Genomic DNA, 20,419 nt, shown 5'->3' with positions numbered 1-20,419 from the left:
CACACACACACACTACTATTTATAAAATGGATAAATAGCAAGGTTCTACTGTATAGCACAAGGAACTATATTCAACATCATAAGTGTGTGTGTATTCAGTTGCTCAGTCGTACCCGACTCTTTGTGACCCCAGAGAAATGATTCTCAATCCTAATTAAAGTATTGTTTTCTCTAATCCTCTCAGCTAATCCCTCCTCTGGTTTCAGAGAGTTCCTTCACATGCATGTACTTAATCATGCTAAGTCGCTCAGTCGTGTCGACTCTTTGCAACCCCATGGACTGTAGCCCGCCAGGCTCCTCTGTCCATAGGATTTCCCACCCAAGACTACTGGAGTGGATTGCCATGCCCTTCTCCAGGGGATCCTCCCGACCCAGGGATCGAACCTGCATCTTTTGCCTTGGCAGGAGGACTCTTTACCATTGTACCACCTGGGAAACCCTCAGCATTGTATAATAACCTATGATAGGAAAAATTCTGAAAAGAATATATACACACACACACACACATGTGTATATATTTGAATCACTCCACTGTATACCAGAAACTAACCTAACATTGTAAATCAACTGTACTTCAATTGAAAAAAACAAACACATGAATCTGCTAAACTTGGGGAAAATAAAGTGTAGCTTGCTACATGGCCTTTCCTGTACTTCAACAGAAGTAAATAACATGAACCCACCTTACACCAGGAGCTTCATTACAACACTCCCCCTAGTGTCATGGGAGCAGCTCTGCGTTGTGACTGAGAACAACAGAGCTTTTTATCTTCAACACAAAGCATGTCCTTGGATGGAAACCAGCACATCTGAGCTACCCAAGGTGTACGTGCTGACTGCCATGAGCCAGCTCCCCAAGTGGCTAGCCTTGCTGGCTTGTTGGTCCTGAGCAACAGGTCAGTCCAGAAGAATCCCAGAGGAAACTCACTCTCCTAAGAAAACCAGGATGCAAGGTAGAGATAGCTGGGGTCTGAGAAATGAAGAGAGGCTCATCGCCAGAAAGCCCACATTTGTCCATAGGAAATCATGATGATAAGGAATTCACATTCACATCACAAGAGTGACTTTGTATACTCTTTCTTATTTGTTTGTTTTGCCTTCAGTTCTGATTTATCTCAGGTCACAGGAATTCTGACTGTCCAATTTCCTGCAGATGTACATCTTGAGGACGATATTTCATAAAACTAAATATGCAAAGGAGTCAACAGTGTCTAACAGCGCAAACTCAAGTGATATTAATACAGCGTCTTGTTTTAAAATATGCTAACTGAACACTGATTTGAATTTTCTTTCATCTAGTGGAAAATTTTATATTTTTACCACTAGTTGAGGATTTTTTCCTCACTATGGTTCTCTTTTATTAGTCCTTAATTTACTTGTATTTGAACAATTAAAAAATTTAAAAATAAAGTGCTTATTTCATTATTGTGGTTTTGTTTGGCTTTTCAATTTTTAATGTCCAACTCTGTGACTCCATGGACCATAGTTCACCAAGCTCCCGCGTCCATGGGATTCTCCTGGCAAGAATACTCGAGTGGGTTGCCATTCCCTTCTCCAGGGGATCTTCCCAATCCAGGGATCGAACCCACGTCTCCTGCATGGCAAAGAACCTCTAGGTAAAGCACCGCTAGCACCATCTGGGAAGGCCCATAAGCTTATTTACACTGCTGTGCTGGTTTCAAGTGTACAGCGAAGTGATTCAATTATACATATACATATTTCCATTCTTTCTAGGTTATTGAGTAGTCTCCTGGGCTTATATAGTCTTATGTAGAACATAACAGTAACATCAAAGGAAAACAGAGGAACATATGATTTTAATGATCTCAGCCACAGGAGGAGGAAGGGCTGGTAGTGGCCTGAGCACTTGCTCGGCCCAATGATATTCATGTATTTTTATGACACACTTGATGTTCCTCCTTGCACAAAGTTACTCACAGACCTCAGTGTGTTGAGAGACTCATACGAACGGACATGAGGCGAAGCTTCAGCTCCATTTTCATGGGAAGGAGTTATATCTCCCTAATTCATCTACTGGAGCTGGGATGCCAAAGAGAAATCTTCTAGTCTAAGATTAAAAGTTTCACTCAAGGGGGGAGTGAACTACTTTCATGAAAAGAAAAAGAAATCATTTTCTGAAACCTCTCAGATTCTAGGCGATTGGAAGCCTGTGCAGTTTTGAGTGATTTCCTCCTCAAATCTTGAAGTGGTCTTTAATACACTTGTGATGACGTTTAAATAATGTTGCTAGCTTTTCAGGCTGAGAAAATGGATTCTGTACCTACTGGGCTTCCCAGGTGGTGCACAGATAAAGAAGCACTTGCCAATGTAGGAGACACGAGAGAAGTGGGTTCACTACCTGGGTCGGGAAGACCCCTTGGAGTAGGAAATGGCAACCCACTTCAGTATTCTTGCCTGGGAAATCCCATAGACAGAGGAGCCCGGCGGGCTATAGCCCATGGGCCCACAGAGTTGGACACGACTCAGCAAATGATCACACACCTCTGTTGAGTGGTCTCAGGCCATCTGAATTTAGGTCAGAAAATGCAGGGGATGGATGGAGTGCGGCAGAAAGTGACTGGCTAACTGGAGGGGGGACACTGATGTTCCATTTTACACCCCTGTCTTTCTTGCTTGGCCCATAGTTCTGGATGATATAATGCAAATCTAGAAGCTGCCACCGCAGTGACATTCCATTTTTCGGGTTACAAGAAAGCACTTAGGTGAAATTAGAGGAATCCTTGTGACATGCACAAGTGAAACGGGGATAGACCACTCTTTCTCATCAGGTGCTATTTCTAGCCTCAAGGGGATTAAGCTGGGAGATGCCTAGCAGAATCACAAAGCCCGGAGTAGGGCGCATCGAGAAAAGTTGGCCTGTATCTAACAACAGATTCAGATCTGAAGAGACATGTCAAACAAAGATGGGTGTGGCAGCCGGTAGGCCAAGGAGGTGAGTGAGGCCAAGGGAGACTGGACAGGGAACCTAGAGGCCAGTGCTGGGCAAGAATCTAGCTCTGATAGAGATCTGAGGTGTGTCTGCAAAAGGGTGTGGCATGAGGTGGTGTGGCAATTTGGAGCTGAATCATGAAGAAGAGGTAAGCGGAGAAGAGGCTGACGAGGGAGGGGCTAGAAGCAGTTCAGGCTGGAGAACCAGAGCTTCACCATAAATAAGAAAGCAGAACATGAGAGCACAGGGAGAGATATGGACTCTGAAGGAGATGCTCATGGGGCTGGAAATACAAGGGGCAGCTTCCTGTAAACTGTGCCAAATATTCAGTTGCACATAAGGGATACAAAGGAGAGAGCTGAAAAAAGGTCTGGTGGAAAGCGGCAGACCAAGGGCAGGTCTGAGGACACAGGGGAGAGAGCCAAGGGAGGCCAAGGGCTTGACAAGGAGATAAGAGTACAGGGACAAACAAGGACATAAAAAGAAAGGTCATCCTGTCTCCTTAAAACTTGTTGAGCAATTACTGTGACATACAAAAGGCACAGAGGGATGTACATAACGATCATTCTAAATTTTAAAATTTTATGAATTAAAACTCTCTATATAGTATGAATGTATACATTTTTATATATTCTAAATACACAGAATGGTACATTTAAAAATGATAAAAACAGGAACTTCACATTAGGAATATTTTATTTTTTACCATATTAAAAAAAAAAACGCCACTACCATATGCACATACATTCTATACACATATATACAAGTACTTATACACATGTATTTTTATTCATTTCCTTAAAATTTGAGGTTCTGGCTGCAAATGCCCAGTGTCCAACGATACCTGTCAAATACCTACCCCCAAACTGATCTGAATCTTTAAGAAATAGAAAATACATAATTCCTCAATTACCAACCAATTCTTCTACCCCCAAATGCATGCCAGCAGGGAAGAAAACACTCATAAACACACAGGCAGTGAAAGTGCAGCAGGGCGGAAATCCCTGGTGCTGGCATGGCCCTAGACAGTCTTCCTGGTCTGTTTTGATCTCCCCTGATTCCAGCCCCGCTGTGATCAAGAGCATGGCTTCACACAAGGAACAGGAAAGACCTTTAAACAAAAACAAACACCATCCTCTCTTGGTGTCAAGGCTGCACCTCACAGTGTTTGTGAGGTTAGAGGAAGGAGGCGAAGGGATGTGGAGACAGTTTTCAACCCTCACTCCTGATGTAACAAACAAGATTCAGACAGACTTTCGGTGCCATGCATCCTTTGCAAAAGCGACTGAGATTTTATTAAATCACTAACAGTTCCCAATTCTAATGGAGAGAGATGGCTAAATGTCTGGCTTTAATTAGGGGAGGCCTTTTTTCCTGGTGCCCTGGGAGCTTCTAACTGCTGGGTTTAAACCACTTGGAAAGGACACCATCCCTGGAGTTTGACAAAGTTACCTGAGTTACAAGACAAGTCCTGAAAGTCAATTCAGGAAATGCCCTCTGAAGTGAAACAGACAGAAGGAAGAGCTAACTTAGATCCCCAGCCTCCCATGTCCCAGCACTTTACTCTGGGATATTTCATTTTGTTCTCACAGCAACTGGGTGAAGTTGATGTCAATATTAGACACTATTTTATAGATAAGGAAGCTGAGACTTGAACTGCCCACGTTTACATCCACGGTAAGGCACTGCCAAGATTTAAACTCAGTCCTAATGTACTCAAAGTCTTACCCCTTTAACTATAATGTTACGTGTTTCATCAAGTGTCCATTTTGTCATGGGGCAAGTCCTTCACCTTCTCTAAGATCTCGTTTGCCCATTTAAAAAGTAGAATTGAGCTCACACATCCCACAGAAATGGATTAGATATACCTGAAATAATGCATGGCAGAGAAATTTGTTAGCTTATAAAGTGTTAAATACAGATTCCTTTTTTCATCTGCTATAGCATTTCCCTGGGTGCTTACAGATATAGAGACATTATACTGTAAACTGTAAAGATAAACTATCAAAAGCAATAATAGAAAAGAAAAAGTCCAAGAGAAGATGGGTTTTGGTGGGGATTTCTAACAGCTTCTTAAAAGGACGGGATACTGTGATCATCCTTAAGGGGTGAAAAGGAATGATGCAGTATATTAAATATGTTAATTCTTACATGATAAACTTTGAGCAATTAGGCCACTGCCCCTTATTCTATATTTAAAAAAATTATAATTTTGAATTAATCAACAGCTTCCTCTGTAACGTGAACAACTGTTGCCTGCTTTTGAATTAGAAGTTACTCCGGTGAAAGACATGCAGAATTGTTCTGTAAAGAACAGTGGTTGCATCTCTCAATTTTCGACAGGTTGGCACAGACTCCAGTCCGAAGAGCAGCTTGATTCTTGCTTTAACTAATGGACAGGTCATCAGAAAGCCACAGACTCAGGGAGCTGTCTGGCTTCACGGTGTCTCTGAGACCGGGTGTTTCTTTTTCTTTCGAGCTGTTCCTCTTTCCACTTGGGGTTTTGAGATGATTTCTACTCTCCCCACAAAAGCAGTCATGCCTTGCGCTCCTACACTATTTCTGATTCGTCAATCAGCTCAGCTGTCTTTCTTCCGTAGCACAAGACAGGGGCGGGACTGGAGCAGGAAATGATATGCCATCAATCCTGCACCCAGTACATTCTGGGTGGAATAGAGTCTGAGGTGATACACAGAAACTCCATTTGTACAAAGAAGCAAAGGCAGCCGGGTGTTTCTTTTATCAGGCTGTTTTATCCAAAAGTATTTTATCACTTCCTTTTTTCCTGTAGGGCAGTCTTATACCTCCCTATGGAGCTATCAAGCATCAAAAGGGTTAGTTATGGGGGGAAAAAAAAGAAAGGAATTAAAAGGGTTTCAAAAAAACTATTACTTAAATAAAACTTAAAAAAGAAAAGCATTACTTAGTCCATAAAGGTTCACCAACACTGATTATGCAAGAAATCTGGTGGAAGGCGGGCGGGGAAAGTAAATTCTGTTACTACCTGCAATGGTGACCTCAGATTTCTACACTGTTACAAGATTGTAAATGGTCTTCTATGATCTAAAATGGACTCACCAGCATGAGGGACAGAACTATTAGGGAGACAGTCTCTTTTCATAAATTGTCATGAAGCGATAAAAGGCTGAACTGCACAAGAAGCAATTATGCAGCTCAGATCTCATTTCTGTGTTATAAAGTATGTGGGCAAAGGAGGCAAGAGTCCTATCAAATATTGAGGCAACATTGTTATCAAATTAATCCGCTTTTCACAGAAAAGCAGACATTTTAACCACATCATCTTCACAATGAATGGGAATTTAGAACAAAAATTGTTAATACTGGTGGGAAGGAAAAGGGTTCATCTTAGGGTTAGTGCATGTTGAAGACAGCGTAACTCACAAAATACTGCTTCTATTTATTGACCTTTTTTTTCACCTTGGATGGTTTTCCTGAAGGAGCCCGTTTGTGAAATCATTAAAATCTGCCATTGCCACTCAGTGTGGTTCTCGATCAGAGTTGGGAGATGGTCTGTTTCCTGACAACTGTTTGTTTCCTTATATGTAAAATGAGGGGAAAGCAAGGACTAAAAAAGTTAACAAGTACAAAGTGCCCATAGGCCTGGCACACGACAAGCCCTCCGCAGACATTGAATTATCATCATACTGTTGATGATTTAACTCTAGACTCAAGACCAATAGAATTTGTGAGGAATGAAGGGATGGGAGAAGCCACCAGTTAAGGCTGAGGACTCCAGCAATCAAGGACTACCTAAGAGGACAAGTCCAACAGCCAGAGCTGGAGCCAGCATATTCAGAATGGAGATGTTGGGTAGGAACAAAGATGAATGGAGAAGACTTGAGATCCTGGGGAGTTCAGATATGCTGACTGATGCTCATTATGAAGCTGTTTTTAAATAATTACTAGACAATCCAGGAACTCCTTTTCAGCATATATACCCAAAAGAACTGGAAGCACAGTTTGACATGCATGTCCGCAGCAGCAAGCAGCATTATTTACAACAGCCAAGAGGTGGAAGAAACCCAACTGGCCACTGACAGACACAAGGGCATAAACACACAATGGGCTGTTGTTCAGCCGTAAGGAAGGAAGTTCTGACATACACAATAACATGGATAAACCGTGAGGACATTATGCTAAGTAAGGGCTATAGACTGAATGTTTCTGTCCTCCCAAAATTGGTATGTTGAAGCCTAATTCTCAGCGGGATGGTGTATTAAGATGTGAGGCCTTTGGGGAGTGATTGGGTTGATGTTACTAGAAGGTTAGGCCCTGGAGTGATTAGGGCATATGGGTGCACCCCTCATGCAAGGGATTAGTGCTCTTATAAAAGACAAGATCCCTCCCCATTTTCACCAATGGGGATACAGCGAGGAGACTGTCATCTAAGAAACAACAAGAAGACCCTCACTTATGCCTTGATCTCAGACATCCCAGCTTCCAAAAGTTATCAGTGATAAATCTCTGCTGTTTACATGTCCACCCAATACTATGATATTCCTCATAGCAGCCTGAAAGGACTGAGACAGTGAATAAGCCAGTCAAAAAAGGGATATATTCTATGGCTTCACTGGCATGAGACAGCCAGGAATAAAGGGGAAGGAAAAACGAAATGTTAGTGTTTGAAGGGTACAGAGTTTTGCAAGACGAAAAGACTTATGGAGAGAGATGGTGGCTGTACAACAATGTGAAGCTACTTAACACTAGTGAACCATTCACCTAAAAATGGAAAAGGTGGCCAGTTTTATGTTATATGTGTTTTACCACAATTCAAAAATTAAAAAATATATATATATTAGACATATTTAATAGCTCAAGAAAACCACGATGCAAAGGGGCTTTAACAGTAACAGATAAGGAAAAAACTGCCCATGATTTCCCAAGCATTATGAGACTGGAATTTCATGGGGTTGCAAAGAGTCGGACACAACTGAGCGACTGAACTAAACCGAACTGATGAAAGCCGAAGAATTGATGCTTTTGAACTGCAGTGCTGGAGAAGACTCTCGAGAGTCCCTTGAACTGCAAGGAGATCAAACCAGTCCATCCTAAAGGAAATCAATCCTGAATATTCACTGGAAGGACTGATGCCGAAGCTGAAGCTCCAATACTTTGGGTACCTGATGCAAAGAGCCGACTCACTGGAAAAGATCCTGATGCTGGCAAAGACTGAAGGCAGGAGGAGAAGGGGGGGACAGAGGATGAGATGGTTGGATGGCATCACCGACTCAATGGACATGAGTTTGAGCAAGCTCCAGGAGATGATGAAGGACAGGGAAGCCTGGTGTGCTGCAGTCCATGGGGTTGCAAAGAGTTGGACATGACTGAGCGACTGAACAACAATGAAGTTGCTCAAAAGTCTTGTTCCTGTGCCAACCCTGTTGAACCCTATACTCCAAAGCCCCTCTGCATTAGGGGCCAAAGAGTTGGGGTCCCAAGGAGCTGGACCTTACAGATGGTTCAGCCTCTTCAACCTTTTGTTGATCCTTATCTGCAGAGCTGTCATGACAACCTGTGTGAAGCTCTTAGCACTCGCCTGGCATATCATCATCATTGTGCTGGATCTTACCTGCACATCATACAGGAACTGGAAACGACTTTCTTTGCTTGCAGCTTCTCTCACAGCCCAAGCCAGGTCCACTGACCCTTTCCCACCAATCGACCAGTGATAGCAGGGGACTGCATTAAAGGCGCCGGCCCGCTTCGCAAGCTCACACACCAAGTCAATCTCTGCGCGGGTGTCGGTCCTGGTGATGAAAATGTTTGTGGTTTTGCATCTGTATTCATTTAGCGATGTTTTCAAAGAAAGACTAACTGCTTATACAGAACTTTGCTCCCAAACACTGAATATATTCTAAACATCAAAAGTGGTTACATTGTGCTTAAATAAATCAGATCTTAAGCAAAGCATGGGGGGAAAAATCTTCTCCAACTATTGTCTCAAATATTTCAAGTTGTTAAAGGTTTTATTGAGAAAATTCCATAGCATATCCCTTTGATCATCCACTGTCTTTCAGTAAGAAATGCTGGTCAGAATTAATAATAATAATAATAATAAAAGCAAAAGAAATGGTAACTTACTTTACAGATTTCATTTCCCTGCTAATATTTGAGAACACATCTGCTAAAGTAAAACCAATCCAAAGAAAACCAACCAAACAAATAGAATGAGTAGAGTATTTCTCTATACTTTAGATGAAGCACAGAAAAGCCCAAACATCCTCAAAACACAAATGCACTTCACAGGGTGGCCCAGTGATACGCCCACATTTAAAGTAGGACGCTTGACTTACTTGAAGACATTCAGGGCCACGACAACAGGGACCCCAAAGAGCTGAGCGATCTGAATTTGCTTCTCCAGGTTACAGCAGCCGTCTGCCACCAGCTGGAGATTCTGTAAGAAAACCAGACCCCTGCATAGTATCACCTCCCATTAAACCTGCCAAATGACAACAGCAGGCCCACTCTGGCAAGTTTTGTTCCATCTATGCTCACTTTAGCTTTCCTGGTGGCTAAGTCGGTAAAGAAATCTGCCTGCAATGCAGGAGACCTGGGTTTGATCCCTGGGTTGGGAAGATCCCCTGGAGGAGGGCATGGCAACCCACTCCAGTATTCCTGCCTGTAGAATCCTCTTGGACAGAGGAGCCTGGTGGGCAGCAGACCACGGGGTCGCAAAGAGTCAGATATGACTGAGCAACTAAGCACAGCACATGCTTACTTTATTGTCCGGGAAGCTATGCAAGAAAGCCTAAGTCTTTTTTTTTTCCCCAAGAAAAGATGGCTGCAGAAGGAGGAGGCTCATTTTCCAAATAAAGTCTAAAATTATTCTAGATCCAATGGCATATTTGGGTCTCCAGCCAGGCAGCTATTTCTGCTGCTGACTGGCAGCCAACACATCAGCAACATGCCCACGCTCTGTGGGCTGGTGGACAAGAAGGCATAAGGTCCCTGGAGGGTGACAGCCTTGTCCAGCTACTCTCTGCTCAAATTCATGGTGCCACCTGTAGGAGCTAAGAAGTACTGCTGCCCGTCAATCAAAATCTGCAAGTCATCAAAAGAATACATGGGTATAAGCTTCATATAGGCTTCCTTGATGGCTCAGATGGTAAAGAATCCACCTGCAATGCGGGAGACCTGCGTTCAATCCCTGGGTTGAGAAGATCCCCTCGAGGAGGGTATGGCGACCCACTCCAGTGTTTTTGCCGGGAGAATCCCCAGGGAAAGAGGAGCCTGGTGGGTTACAGACCACAGGGTTGCAAAGAGTCGGGCACGACTTAGCGACTAAATCCACAAGCTTCATATACCTTTATGTGCTGGAGACCATGAAGCCTGCTCTGATGACTGCCCAGACAGAAAGCCTACACCCCTCTTTTCTTAAGATTGGAGAGTTAACTGAATGGATTTTTATCCCTTCCTCCACCCACTAGATTATTAAAGAAGCACTTTTCTAAGAGGCCACTGGCAGAGAACCAGTTTCCTGACTGAGACTCAGCTGCTAGCCAATGGTTAACTGGATTTGAATAATTCTTCACTCTTACCTCTTCCGTATATTCCTTTTTAAGAGGTACCCCAGCAGTTACCTGAGACAAGAAAAGATAAAAATTAAGAATAGTCCTGTCACACTGTTAACTCTGATTAAAGATCTGAAAGAAAAACAAATCATGGTCCCTTTCTGGGAAGGTTCACTTGAAAAGCACATTTTGTGCTTTAAACCAATCATTGGTGGCCCTGGAGGAACATAAAGTCTTCTGGGTGCTTTTAAAAAAATCACTGAAGCCTGAGCTCCACCCTGACCAATTAAACCAGGATTTCTGAGAGTGGGACCCATGGTCAGCAACAGTTAAAAAACTCCTCAGGCAATTCTAATTTCATACTGTTGCCCATTATCCTAGCAAAAAAGGGAACCCACAATATGATTTATACAGAGTGCATCATCATTCTAAATAAATTATAAACCATTTTAAAACAATTGCCATTAGTTTTTCCCTTTTGAGCCTAATTTCTCACAGAAACCAATGGGGTTGGCAGCTTAAAGATAAGGAAACTGAAGTTGAGAGAAGGCAGGTGTCTTGCTCACGGTTACACAACAAATGAGAGGCAGAACAGGAGCATGAATTGTTATAACTGGCTTCTGAAACCCCAATTTAGGGACTTTTCACAGTTCCACATTTTTTTTTTCTTTTTTTGGGGGGATCTATACCCTGCAACTGGTTTCAGTGAGAAACCCTAGCCATTTTAACTCACCAAGGATGTGGCGATCTACTCTCCTCTCTGCAAAGAGGTCTTGAAGATATCAGAAATCCTTTGAAAAGTTACCTCTAACAAAGGAATTTTTTTTTTTAATTGTGAAGGAACATGATTATTCCAGGTATTTCTATGAGGGTGTTTTTGAATGACACAGTGTAGGTAGGACACATCCAAGCAGCTGAAGACCTGCTAGAACAAAAAATCTGTGCAAAATTCTCCAGCAGACTGGGACTGGAATATTGGCTTTTCTAAGTCTCCAGCAGTTGCCCACTCTGTAGATTTTTGGACTTGTCAGCCTCCATAATTGGGTGTTAGTAATTCCTTACAATAACTTTTTAATATAAATACACATCTTATTGGTTGTGGAGAACCCTCCTTATGACACCATGTGTAAAAAACTAATTATGAAAGAAATATTTGGGTGCAAAAGTGTTCGTTCTTTTACTGTTTCAAGAATGATCAGCATTTTGGAAGATGAGATATGACTGGGGCTCAAATGGGCAAGTTCAAGGGTCATAGTGTTTTCCACTGTAAAAATTATGGGAAAAAAACAAGCTGAATAAACATAAGAGGCAGCTGTGGTTATCTGTGTAACAATATCAAAAGGAAGTAGAAATGATAAAGGATCAAAAACATTAGTAACAGAGTTGATTCAAGTACGAAGGAATGAGGTGGATAACAGAGAATACAGGATTAAGAAGATTAAAGTTCATTTATTATTCAATTACTGAAAACATTTCCTTGATACAGACTATGCCAGGCATGAGGAATACACAAATTAATAAGACACAGTCCTTAATTTCAAGGAATTCAGAGTTAAAGAGGGAGACAGACCTATAGACACTCATAAAATAATATAAAGCAGAAGCACTAGAGAAGAGGAAAGCTAAACTTCATTTGGCTTCCTGATCCTCCCCTTTATCATTTTCCAACTGTATCTGCGTCTATTATTCTCGAGTCCTGTTACAATCATCACTAGCATGGAACCATGACATTAAGTAGAAGTAGACGAGGTACCAAGGATTAAGGTGAGCAGAAAATGCAATCATTGTAAAACAGAGCACACGCATTAAGATGAACTGAAATAGGATTATAAATCATGTAGTGAATTTTTATAGGACAAAGACGAGACTGGAGTGTGGAATTAAAGTCAAGAGACCTTGGTTTCATGTTTGATTAGTCCCCTAAACAGATTACTAAGCAAGACCTGGAATCCTCCTGCAGCTCTGTAATTTTATCTGAACCAGACTAGACAGTGTCTAAGCCCTTTGAGTATTAAAGCCCTTTGATTTTATAATTTTTAGGTTGTAAAATAGGGAGGGGGAATTTCAAACTTACTTCTGGTATCAATGAATGGATTAAGGATTCAAAAAAGCTTCCCCTCTATTCATATTCAGCTCTGTCTGCTGGACAAAAGTGGAGGATCTGGATCTCAGCCACAGACTTCAGATCTGGTGATACTGCTCACATCCCCTAAACCCTCATCTGTAAAATGGTATAAAATAACATCTGCCCCTCCTAGGACAAAGAATTGCTAAGACAGTTAAATACTACATATTATGGTGTTTCATCATGGCAAACATTTCTTTATGCTATGTAATTGATTATTGTGTGATGTTTGCATACAGAGCATGCCAGTTAAGAAATCAGATTTGGCAGTTTGTGTTGTATATCAAGATTTAAGTGATAATGAAACGCCAAATCATTTTATTTCAAAAATGATGAACGAGCACAAGATTTCTCATTCTCCCTTTGGAAATACCTAAAACAAACAAACAAACAAACAAACAAAGCACCTTTGCTATGGAAAAGACAAATTTCCCTTTCAGTTGTGTGTGAATTCTACATGTGAGACTTTTGATAAAGTCTTTTAAAATGTTAAAACAGAATTTGAGATTTCTAAGCAAAGCTCTCTCAGAAATAAGCCAGTGCTCTAACAGAGTTAGTTATAAAGTGAAACCATAATAAACAGAAACAGGAGGAAAATAGTGCTAGATGAAATCTGATGAGATGTAGCATCAGTGAACCAAAAAATGATCCATACCAACACTGAACTACCCACCCACAAAAGCCATCACTCTTACCCTTCTGTTCTTCATTCAGGAAACAGAGCCTCTATCCTCCCATTACCATGGGGTTATAAAATGTTGACACAAGCTTCAGTTTAGCCTCTTAGAGGTTACATTATGCTCCTTTCCAAAATACTGCTTAGAAATAACTTTGTGGGTGTTACTAATTACTTGATCTTACTGAACTCTAAGTGCCCTGAAATGGTGATTTGTGAAAAAGGAGACATTTTAGAAAACCATAGTGATGAAGCAGGTCTGAGTGTTTTGAAGACTCAATTAGGCTTCATTCTGTTTTATTAGAAAGGAAGCATGGAACTTACGCTTGGTCCACCTCCGTGCATCTTCAGAGCCCTCACGGTCGCCACCAGAACCACAACGTTGGGCACCAAACCAGAAGCTCTGCACTTAATGTTGAAGAATTTCTCCATGCCAATATCAGCACCAAAGCCAGCTTCAGTCACTGTGGAGAATTGAGTTGGAAACCTGCTATGATCTTCTAAAACAACAGTAAGTTTTGACAGTCATTGGTGTGGTTCAAATTCAAAGGATGACAAATTCCTCTCCACGTTCAAGGCTACTATACACCATGGTATCCTGTTCATGCTACTGCTAAGTCGCTTCAGTCGTGTCCGACTCTGTGCTACCCCATAGACGGCAGCCCACCAGGCTCCCCCGTCCCTGGGATTCTCCAAGCAAGAACACTGGAGTGGGCTGCCATTTCCTTCTCCAATGTATGAAAGTGAAAAGTGAAAGTGAAGTCGCTCAGTCGTGTCCGACTCTTGGCGACCCCATGGACTGCAGCCTACCAGGCTCCTCTGTCCATGGGATTTTCCAGGCAAGAGCACTGGAGTGGGGTGCCATTGCCTTACACAAAGGTAAAAAGATGCTCCCCTGGTTTTAGAAAATGTTCTGCTTCTTTATGTTCCTTATGTTTACAATGTTCAGAATTGTAAAAATATGACTCCTGACTCGGCTTCACACCACTGCTCCTTAAGGATTCACTGCCCTGGCCAAGATTTTTCTTCCAGGGTAGAATGTCAAGGCAAAGTTTTTCTTAGCCCAGACGGGATTTTCAAGTTTTTAATCAGGTTCCAAATAGTTAATCAGTGTCAAACAACACTGCTAGCATGATTACCATAGAAAATCTTTTCTTACTCTTTATAAGACACACACAGAATCACTTATATTAATGCCATTTCTATTAGGGGACAAAGTTGATATTAGTTGAGTGGCTTAAGGTTGATCATCAGGCTCGATAAGATAGCATCTTTATTTCATAACCACAGAAGACAGTCATCTGTAACCATTCTTTCCCTGCCTCCAGACTGCTAGAAATGTTACTGAGGCAGTTATGGCTATACCAGGGAGGCTATCCCAACACTGCCTTCCAAGAGGATAACCCCTGACTCTGGGTCAGCAGCAGCATCTTCATACACAGAGCAGAGAGCTGGACCAGACACACGAGCAGCCCCTGGGGGCTTAGAAACACAGACTCATGGGTTCTATCCCAGAACTACTGAACCAGAACCAGCATTCTGACAAGATCCTCTGGTGAGATGAATGCTTATTAAGATTTGAGAAGCACACTGCTCTAGGAAAGAAATACTATCAATGTAAATAGAAGGTAAATATTTATGGAATATGTACTATGTACTCACAGTACAACCAAAGCCATAATTTATGGCAGAGATAGGAATAGACAGTAAAAGAATTTACTAAGATAAAATAAAAACTATTTAACCTGTGAACAAATGAGGATATTTGTGCCCAGCATTCACTGAATACACATATTTTCAAAAAATTAATAAAAATAAAACACCAATAATTTCAGATCCTTTTTTTTCCAGACGCTTTCTGACCTTTCTTTAGTCAACCAGGTATCCTAATTATTTATGGTTTCCTTTTAGTGCCTCATATGACTATGAAATTTTTTAGAATAGGTAGAATTTTGTAGCCTGCTCTTTTAAAGTTATCACAGTTTTCTTACTGTACTACAAACTTTCAAAAGGTATGATTATAAGTGGCAGCTTATAATTTTGTTACGCTGATGTACCAAGATTTGCAAAATTCTTCCGCCTGTTATTCGATGTTTGAGTTGTTTCCAATATAAAGAATGCTGCAAAGTATCTGTGCATATGAGTTTAACTTGTTTCAAATTATATTCTTGGAATAAATTCCCAAGGGTAAGAGTATGGTGCCAGAGGATATAAAATTTTTTATGACTGTTGATATGCTTTTGACATATTGAAAAATATTCCTTTGAAAGTATTCAATTTGGAATGAACATAGCTACAAGTCATTTTCTTCCCCTTTACTATACTTCCTTTGAACAAGAGACATAGCAGGACAGTTTGAAGAAATAAAATACATTCCTTTTAATACAGAATTTAGGACAATTTTGGTGATTTGATCACTGTAGCTGACCCTCGGCATTCACAGGGGATTAGTTCCAGCAGCCCCTGCGAACACCATAATCTGAGGATGCTTTTATAAAGCTCTTTATATAAAATGGAGCGGTACATTGAATGTAGTCAGCCTTCCGTATCTGCGGATGCAAAGGGCTGATTGTAGTTAAAGGTCAAAACCAGAGGAGATTGTTGACAGCAAAAATCCCTATCTCAGTGGCACCCCTGGTATAGGGATTCAAGTAACCAAAGTTTTACAGGTTTTATTTTTAAATGCTAAGGTATTTTAAAAACTGGTTAATGTTATCCTATTGTCAGAAGTAGACTATTATTCACCTAACACAGTTTGATCAAATGATCTCTAAGGTCTTTCTAGTTGGGTGCACGTTTCCACATGAAGCTCCCCTATTAAGACTATAAACTCCATAAGGATAGGGACCATGTCTGTAGGAGAGATGAACACTGCAAGGCACATGTGTGCGTGCCAAGTTGCTTCAGTTGTGTCTGACTCTTTGCGACCCTATGGACTGTAGCTTGCCAGGCTCTTCTGTCTATGGGATTCTCCAGGCAAGAATACTGGAGTGGATTGCCATGCTCTCCAAGTAGGCACCTCTGATCATCTCAGGAAGAGGAAGCTGCTCTCTGCCCCTCCTAGCCTTCTGGTTTGCTGCCCCACAGACCCACACCTATTTCTGCATGTAGCATCCTTATTAGCCTGAGCGGAGGAAGGGACCATATCTTAATCATCTTTGTATCACTAGTAACCAACGTAACACCCAGTGCAAAAAAAGAAACAAGAAGAATTAATTAACAAAGAAAAGAAGCTATCAGAGAAAGAGCCAGTGATGATCTAAAGTAAATGCTATCATTCAGTGGACATGGTAGATAGATACATACGGAGGTATGGGGAATCGTAACAAAAAGAACTTTGGCTCAGGAAGGAAACAGGATGCCACGGTAAAGTTTCAGGACTGTGGCTTCCAAATGCAAAGGAAATATGGAGGCAAAGAATGTGAAGAAAACCCAAGCAAGGAGGAAGTGCCAGATTCTCATCTGCTGAAAACGTCTGAAATACTGTGCTTTTGTTTTCAAATATCAGACTGCTGTAAGAAAATGGAAGGTATGCTGATGCGTAATTCTAAAATTAAGGACCACTTCATAAGCTGTCATCAACAAGCACTAACTCGGATGTTTCACCGTGCCGTGCTGTATATCTGCGTCTTCGGCCCTTGGGGAGGGGGCACGTTATCTGGCTGTAGGTGGGGCAAGTTCCTTTTCCTAGCCAATTCCTGGGACTTGTCAACATCGAAAACCTGTAAGTAACATTTTCTTAGTGATCTGAAGAAAACGTTAGTGATCTGAAATAAGCCATATATTCCCTTCCTGTAAAAGTCCTCTCTATAATTTTAAAAACAGATACAGGTGAAGGAATTATTTAATGTGGACTGTAGCTCAGACTTGGTCTTCAGTCATGAAGCAAATACATTTACTATGATTTAGCATTCCTGAAAAGCACACAATGTAGGCTTCTGAAAGCTGCATGTTTTAAAAAGGTTTGCGAGAAATTGCCCATGTCACAAGAATTATTTGTCTTGGCAATCCCTTTTCTTTGGGAGGCAGAGTGGGGAGGACTTTACAGCTATTCAACTTACAGCATGAATGGAAACAGGAAACACTGATACTCTGATTGTGTGAGCACAGAAGCTAGTAGATAGCCATTTTGTAGCCTGGTTTGATTTGAACTTTGAAACCCATAATCTTCTCAGAAAGGAACTGTCGGTGGGTCTGCTTTGGGAAAGGACTCACTATGTGGACAAACACCGTTAGTAACCTCACAGGAAACAAGAGCTCTGCACAAAAGCCAATACTGGACAACCAGGTCTCTCTGTTCTTATCTGCTAGGACATTGTGAGTCACATGGTACAAATGGAATAGAAAAACAGCAACAAAAAAGCCACTATTGGCAGGCACGCTTGCTATCGATGAAATTATTCAGTGAGGCAGAGAGATGATGCTTATACGTAACTTATTTTATCACGTCCCTACTTGCTCTGTACACAGAAGTTGCAGGGACAATTAGGACTCATATTTTATAGTAATCACTGATCTGCTATCTTAAAAAAAAAAACACACAAAAACCCTGCTACGATCATGACATCATAGGTAGGCCCTATAAACTATGAAAAGCGAAACTTGCTCAGTTGTGTCCGACTCTTTGCGACCCCACGGACTATACGGTCCATGGAATTCTCCAGGCCAGGATACTGGAGAGGGCACAGTTTTCTTTCTCCAGGGGATCTTCTCAATCCAGGGATCGAACCCAGGTCTCCCGCATTGCAGGCAGATTCTTTACCAGCTGAGCCACCAGGGAAGCTCTATCTAAGCTATGGTCTCATAAAAATTCTAGGTTTATGAGGGTCTGTTAGGGATCACACACACTGACCTCCTTGGGCCTCCTATGTGCCAGGTAAGCTCTTTTCTTGAGAGAACAACACAGAAGCTACGATGGTATCTGAGGTCACTCTGATGCGTGGGGCAGAGTTCGCCTTTCTGTGTTATGTGCTCTCTGTCATTCTGCACAAACACACTCGACTAAACATACACACCCCAGAACTAGAAACAATCTTTGTTTCTTCTCATTCAATAATTAATGAACTTCTATCACCCTGCCAGGCATCTAAACATTTATCAACATGCCCTTGTCTTCACTTAGTGAGGAAACAGGGCTGTCTGCACATATTCAACGTGACAAAGATGAGAAAGATTCATTCATTCATTACCTAATGGCAAAGGAGCATCTTTCTGATCTTTCTTTTCATTCTTTTTTCCCTGTTTGAATTCCCTTCGGTACTTTTAAAATGTTTAATCATTTACGAACATGTAGGTAAATTTGAATCAACTCTCCTCTATGTTTAATTCTGGATGACCTCATGGGTTAGTACATTCACTGAACCCATTTCTGTCAAATCACAATCTTAAGTGTGGCTCAGCGCTTCTCAACTGGGAACATTTCACAGTATCTGAAATCATTTTTGGTTACTCTAACTGGCATTGAGTAAGTGGGAGCCAGGGATGCTGCTAAACACCATAGAATTCAGAGGACAGACACTCACCCCCTTGAAAAAAAACCAAAAATACAAAAAACCAACCACCCAGAATTATTCATCCCAAATGCCCAGAGGTAGACATTCTGCTCTAGTTCAAGCATAACAAAGAAGCCTTGTATTTTCTAGACACTCTTTCTGAGAATGTTACAAATGTGTTTCCTGTGATAAAACAAAAGCTTGTACAAGATTATGCTAACAATAACCTTATATACCATAAGACATGGAAATATGAATAAAAAGTTCGCTAAGCAAAGTCTGATGTTCTGTGTCAATGATGTGTTTACTACAACACAGCAGTTCCTAGTGATGAAAAGTAGTGTCTCACTGATGACGGATGCACCAACTTCATAAGAAAGCAGGGAATACAGAACAACACAGGTGATGGCCATGATCCGTCTTACTACTAAGAAGAAATATATATGGTGGGGAAAAGCTGTTCAGAGACTGGGGCTCAAGAGAGGCACAGGTGTTACTATTTACTGACACGTCTGTGTGCCCGCCAATGCATTAGACATCCTCCATCTCATTCCATTTTTCATCACCTTTATCCACTGCTTATAGATTATGAAGTTAAAGATTTAAATAGTTTTTTTTCCAAAGTCACACAGTAAGGCAATAGAGCTTGGATGGAAAACTATGGTCCATCTGACTGCAGGCTACGCCCCACCCCATCCTGCCTTGTCCGTGTATAACTGATTCTGCAGCATTTCTCTAACTCAGCTGCTTAGCAAGTTGTGCAACAAGATGAAAATCTCAACACCTTGTACTTCAGTAATAATCTGATATCTAAGACGTAGCTCTAGATTCTTCTCCTGAAGTCCAGACTTGTTTTCTAATTGCAATGTGGTCCCTCTATGATAAAAGAAAGCAAGTCACCTGCAGTCTCCTCCCCTCCATTATGGTATTTCCTCCCTTCCTCCTCTTGCCCTCTTTCCTTCCATCCTCTTTCTCTCTCTTTATGCAGAAAGTTATTTTCTGTCTTAGAGCAGTTCATTTAGGGATAGGGAATCACGTCCTCTCTTAGTTCTCAGCCTACAGTGCTGAGTCCCGGGCAGCAAGCAGCAGGCAGTGTTACTGGTGAAAAACAAAGACGCCCCAGAGAGCAAGCTGCAAGGACCAGCTCCATCTGGGGTTGAAATGGGCCACAGGCAGAGAATACTCACTCTGCACGCTAGCCTCTTGGGAACCTAATGGAAATCTGGGGACCAGGGAGTCACCACCTCTCACTGGATGAGTTAGGTCCCAAGACTTGTCTTCCCAGCCTCATTCAGCCAGGCATCTACCCTCCAGCTGGGGAAATGAGTAACCACAATTCTCTAGCTTGGGTTTTCTTTTCCAAACCGTACACCACGGTGGGAGAAAAAAAGCAGCAAACATTTTAGATCTGAAATTCTCCTTTCTACTTTCACTCTGAGGAAAACCCTCCTTACACTCAGATAAAGAGTTAAAATCGAGGCACCAAAAGTTGTCCCAGAGTTTCTGGCTTCTTGATATGCTTGAATGTTATCACCATCATAGCAAAATTGAATTTCCACCTTGCTGTGTCACTAAGGGCTCTTTATTCTGCATGTGCTCAGAAGATTAGAATTTTCAGATTTCGCAGCCACTTTATAATGGTAA

General features: G+C 41.6%; 1 protein-coding gene across 1 annotated transcript in view; it reads right to left on the bottom strand.

Annotated features, from left to right (window-relative positions):
- MTHFD1L (methylenetetrahydrofolate dehydrogenase (NADP+ dependent) 1 like) overlaps positions 1-20,419 on the bottom strand; it is a 174,875-nt gene that overhangs the window by 59,958 nt on the left and 94,498 nt on the right. Inside the window, exons 21-24 of the mRNA XM_004011411.5 lie at positions 13,608-13,747; positions 10,510-10,551; positions 9,265-9,365; positions 8,541-8,718 (exon numbers count right to left, since the gene is read on the bottom strand). Of these exons, the coding sequence (XP_004011460.3) occupies positions 8,541-8,718; positions 9,265-9,365; positions 10,510-10,551; positions 13,608-13,747 (461 nt within the window). The remainder of the gene's footprint in view (positions 1-8,540; positions 8,719-9,264; positions 9,366-10,509; positions 10,552-13,607; positions 13,748-20,419) is intronic.

Source organism: Ovis aries, chromosome 8 (genome assembly GCF_016772045.2).
Source record: "Ovis aries strain OAR_USU_Benz2616 breed Rambouillet chromosome 8, ARS-UI_Ramb_v3.0, whole genome shotgun sequence".
NCBI lineage: Eukaryota > Metazoa > Chordata > Mammalia > Artiodactyla > Bovidae > Ovis > Ovis aries.
This window is presented reverse-complemented; position numbering and strand designations above follow the sequence as displayed.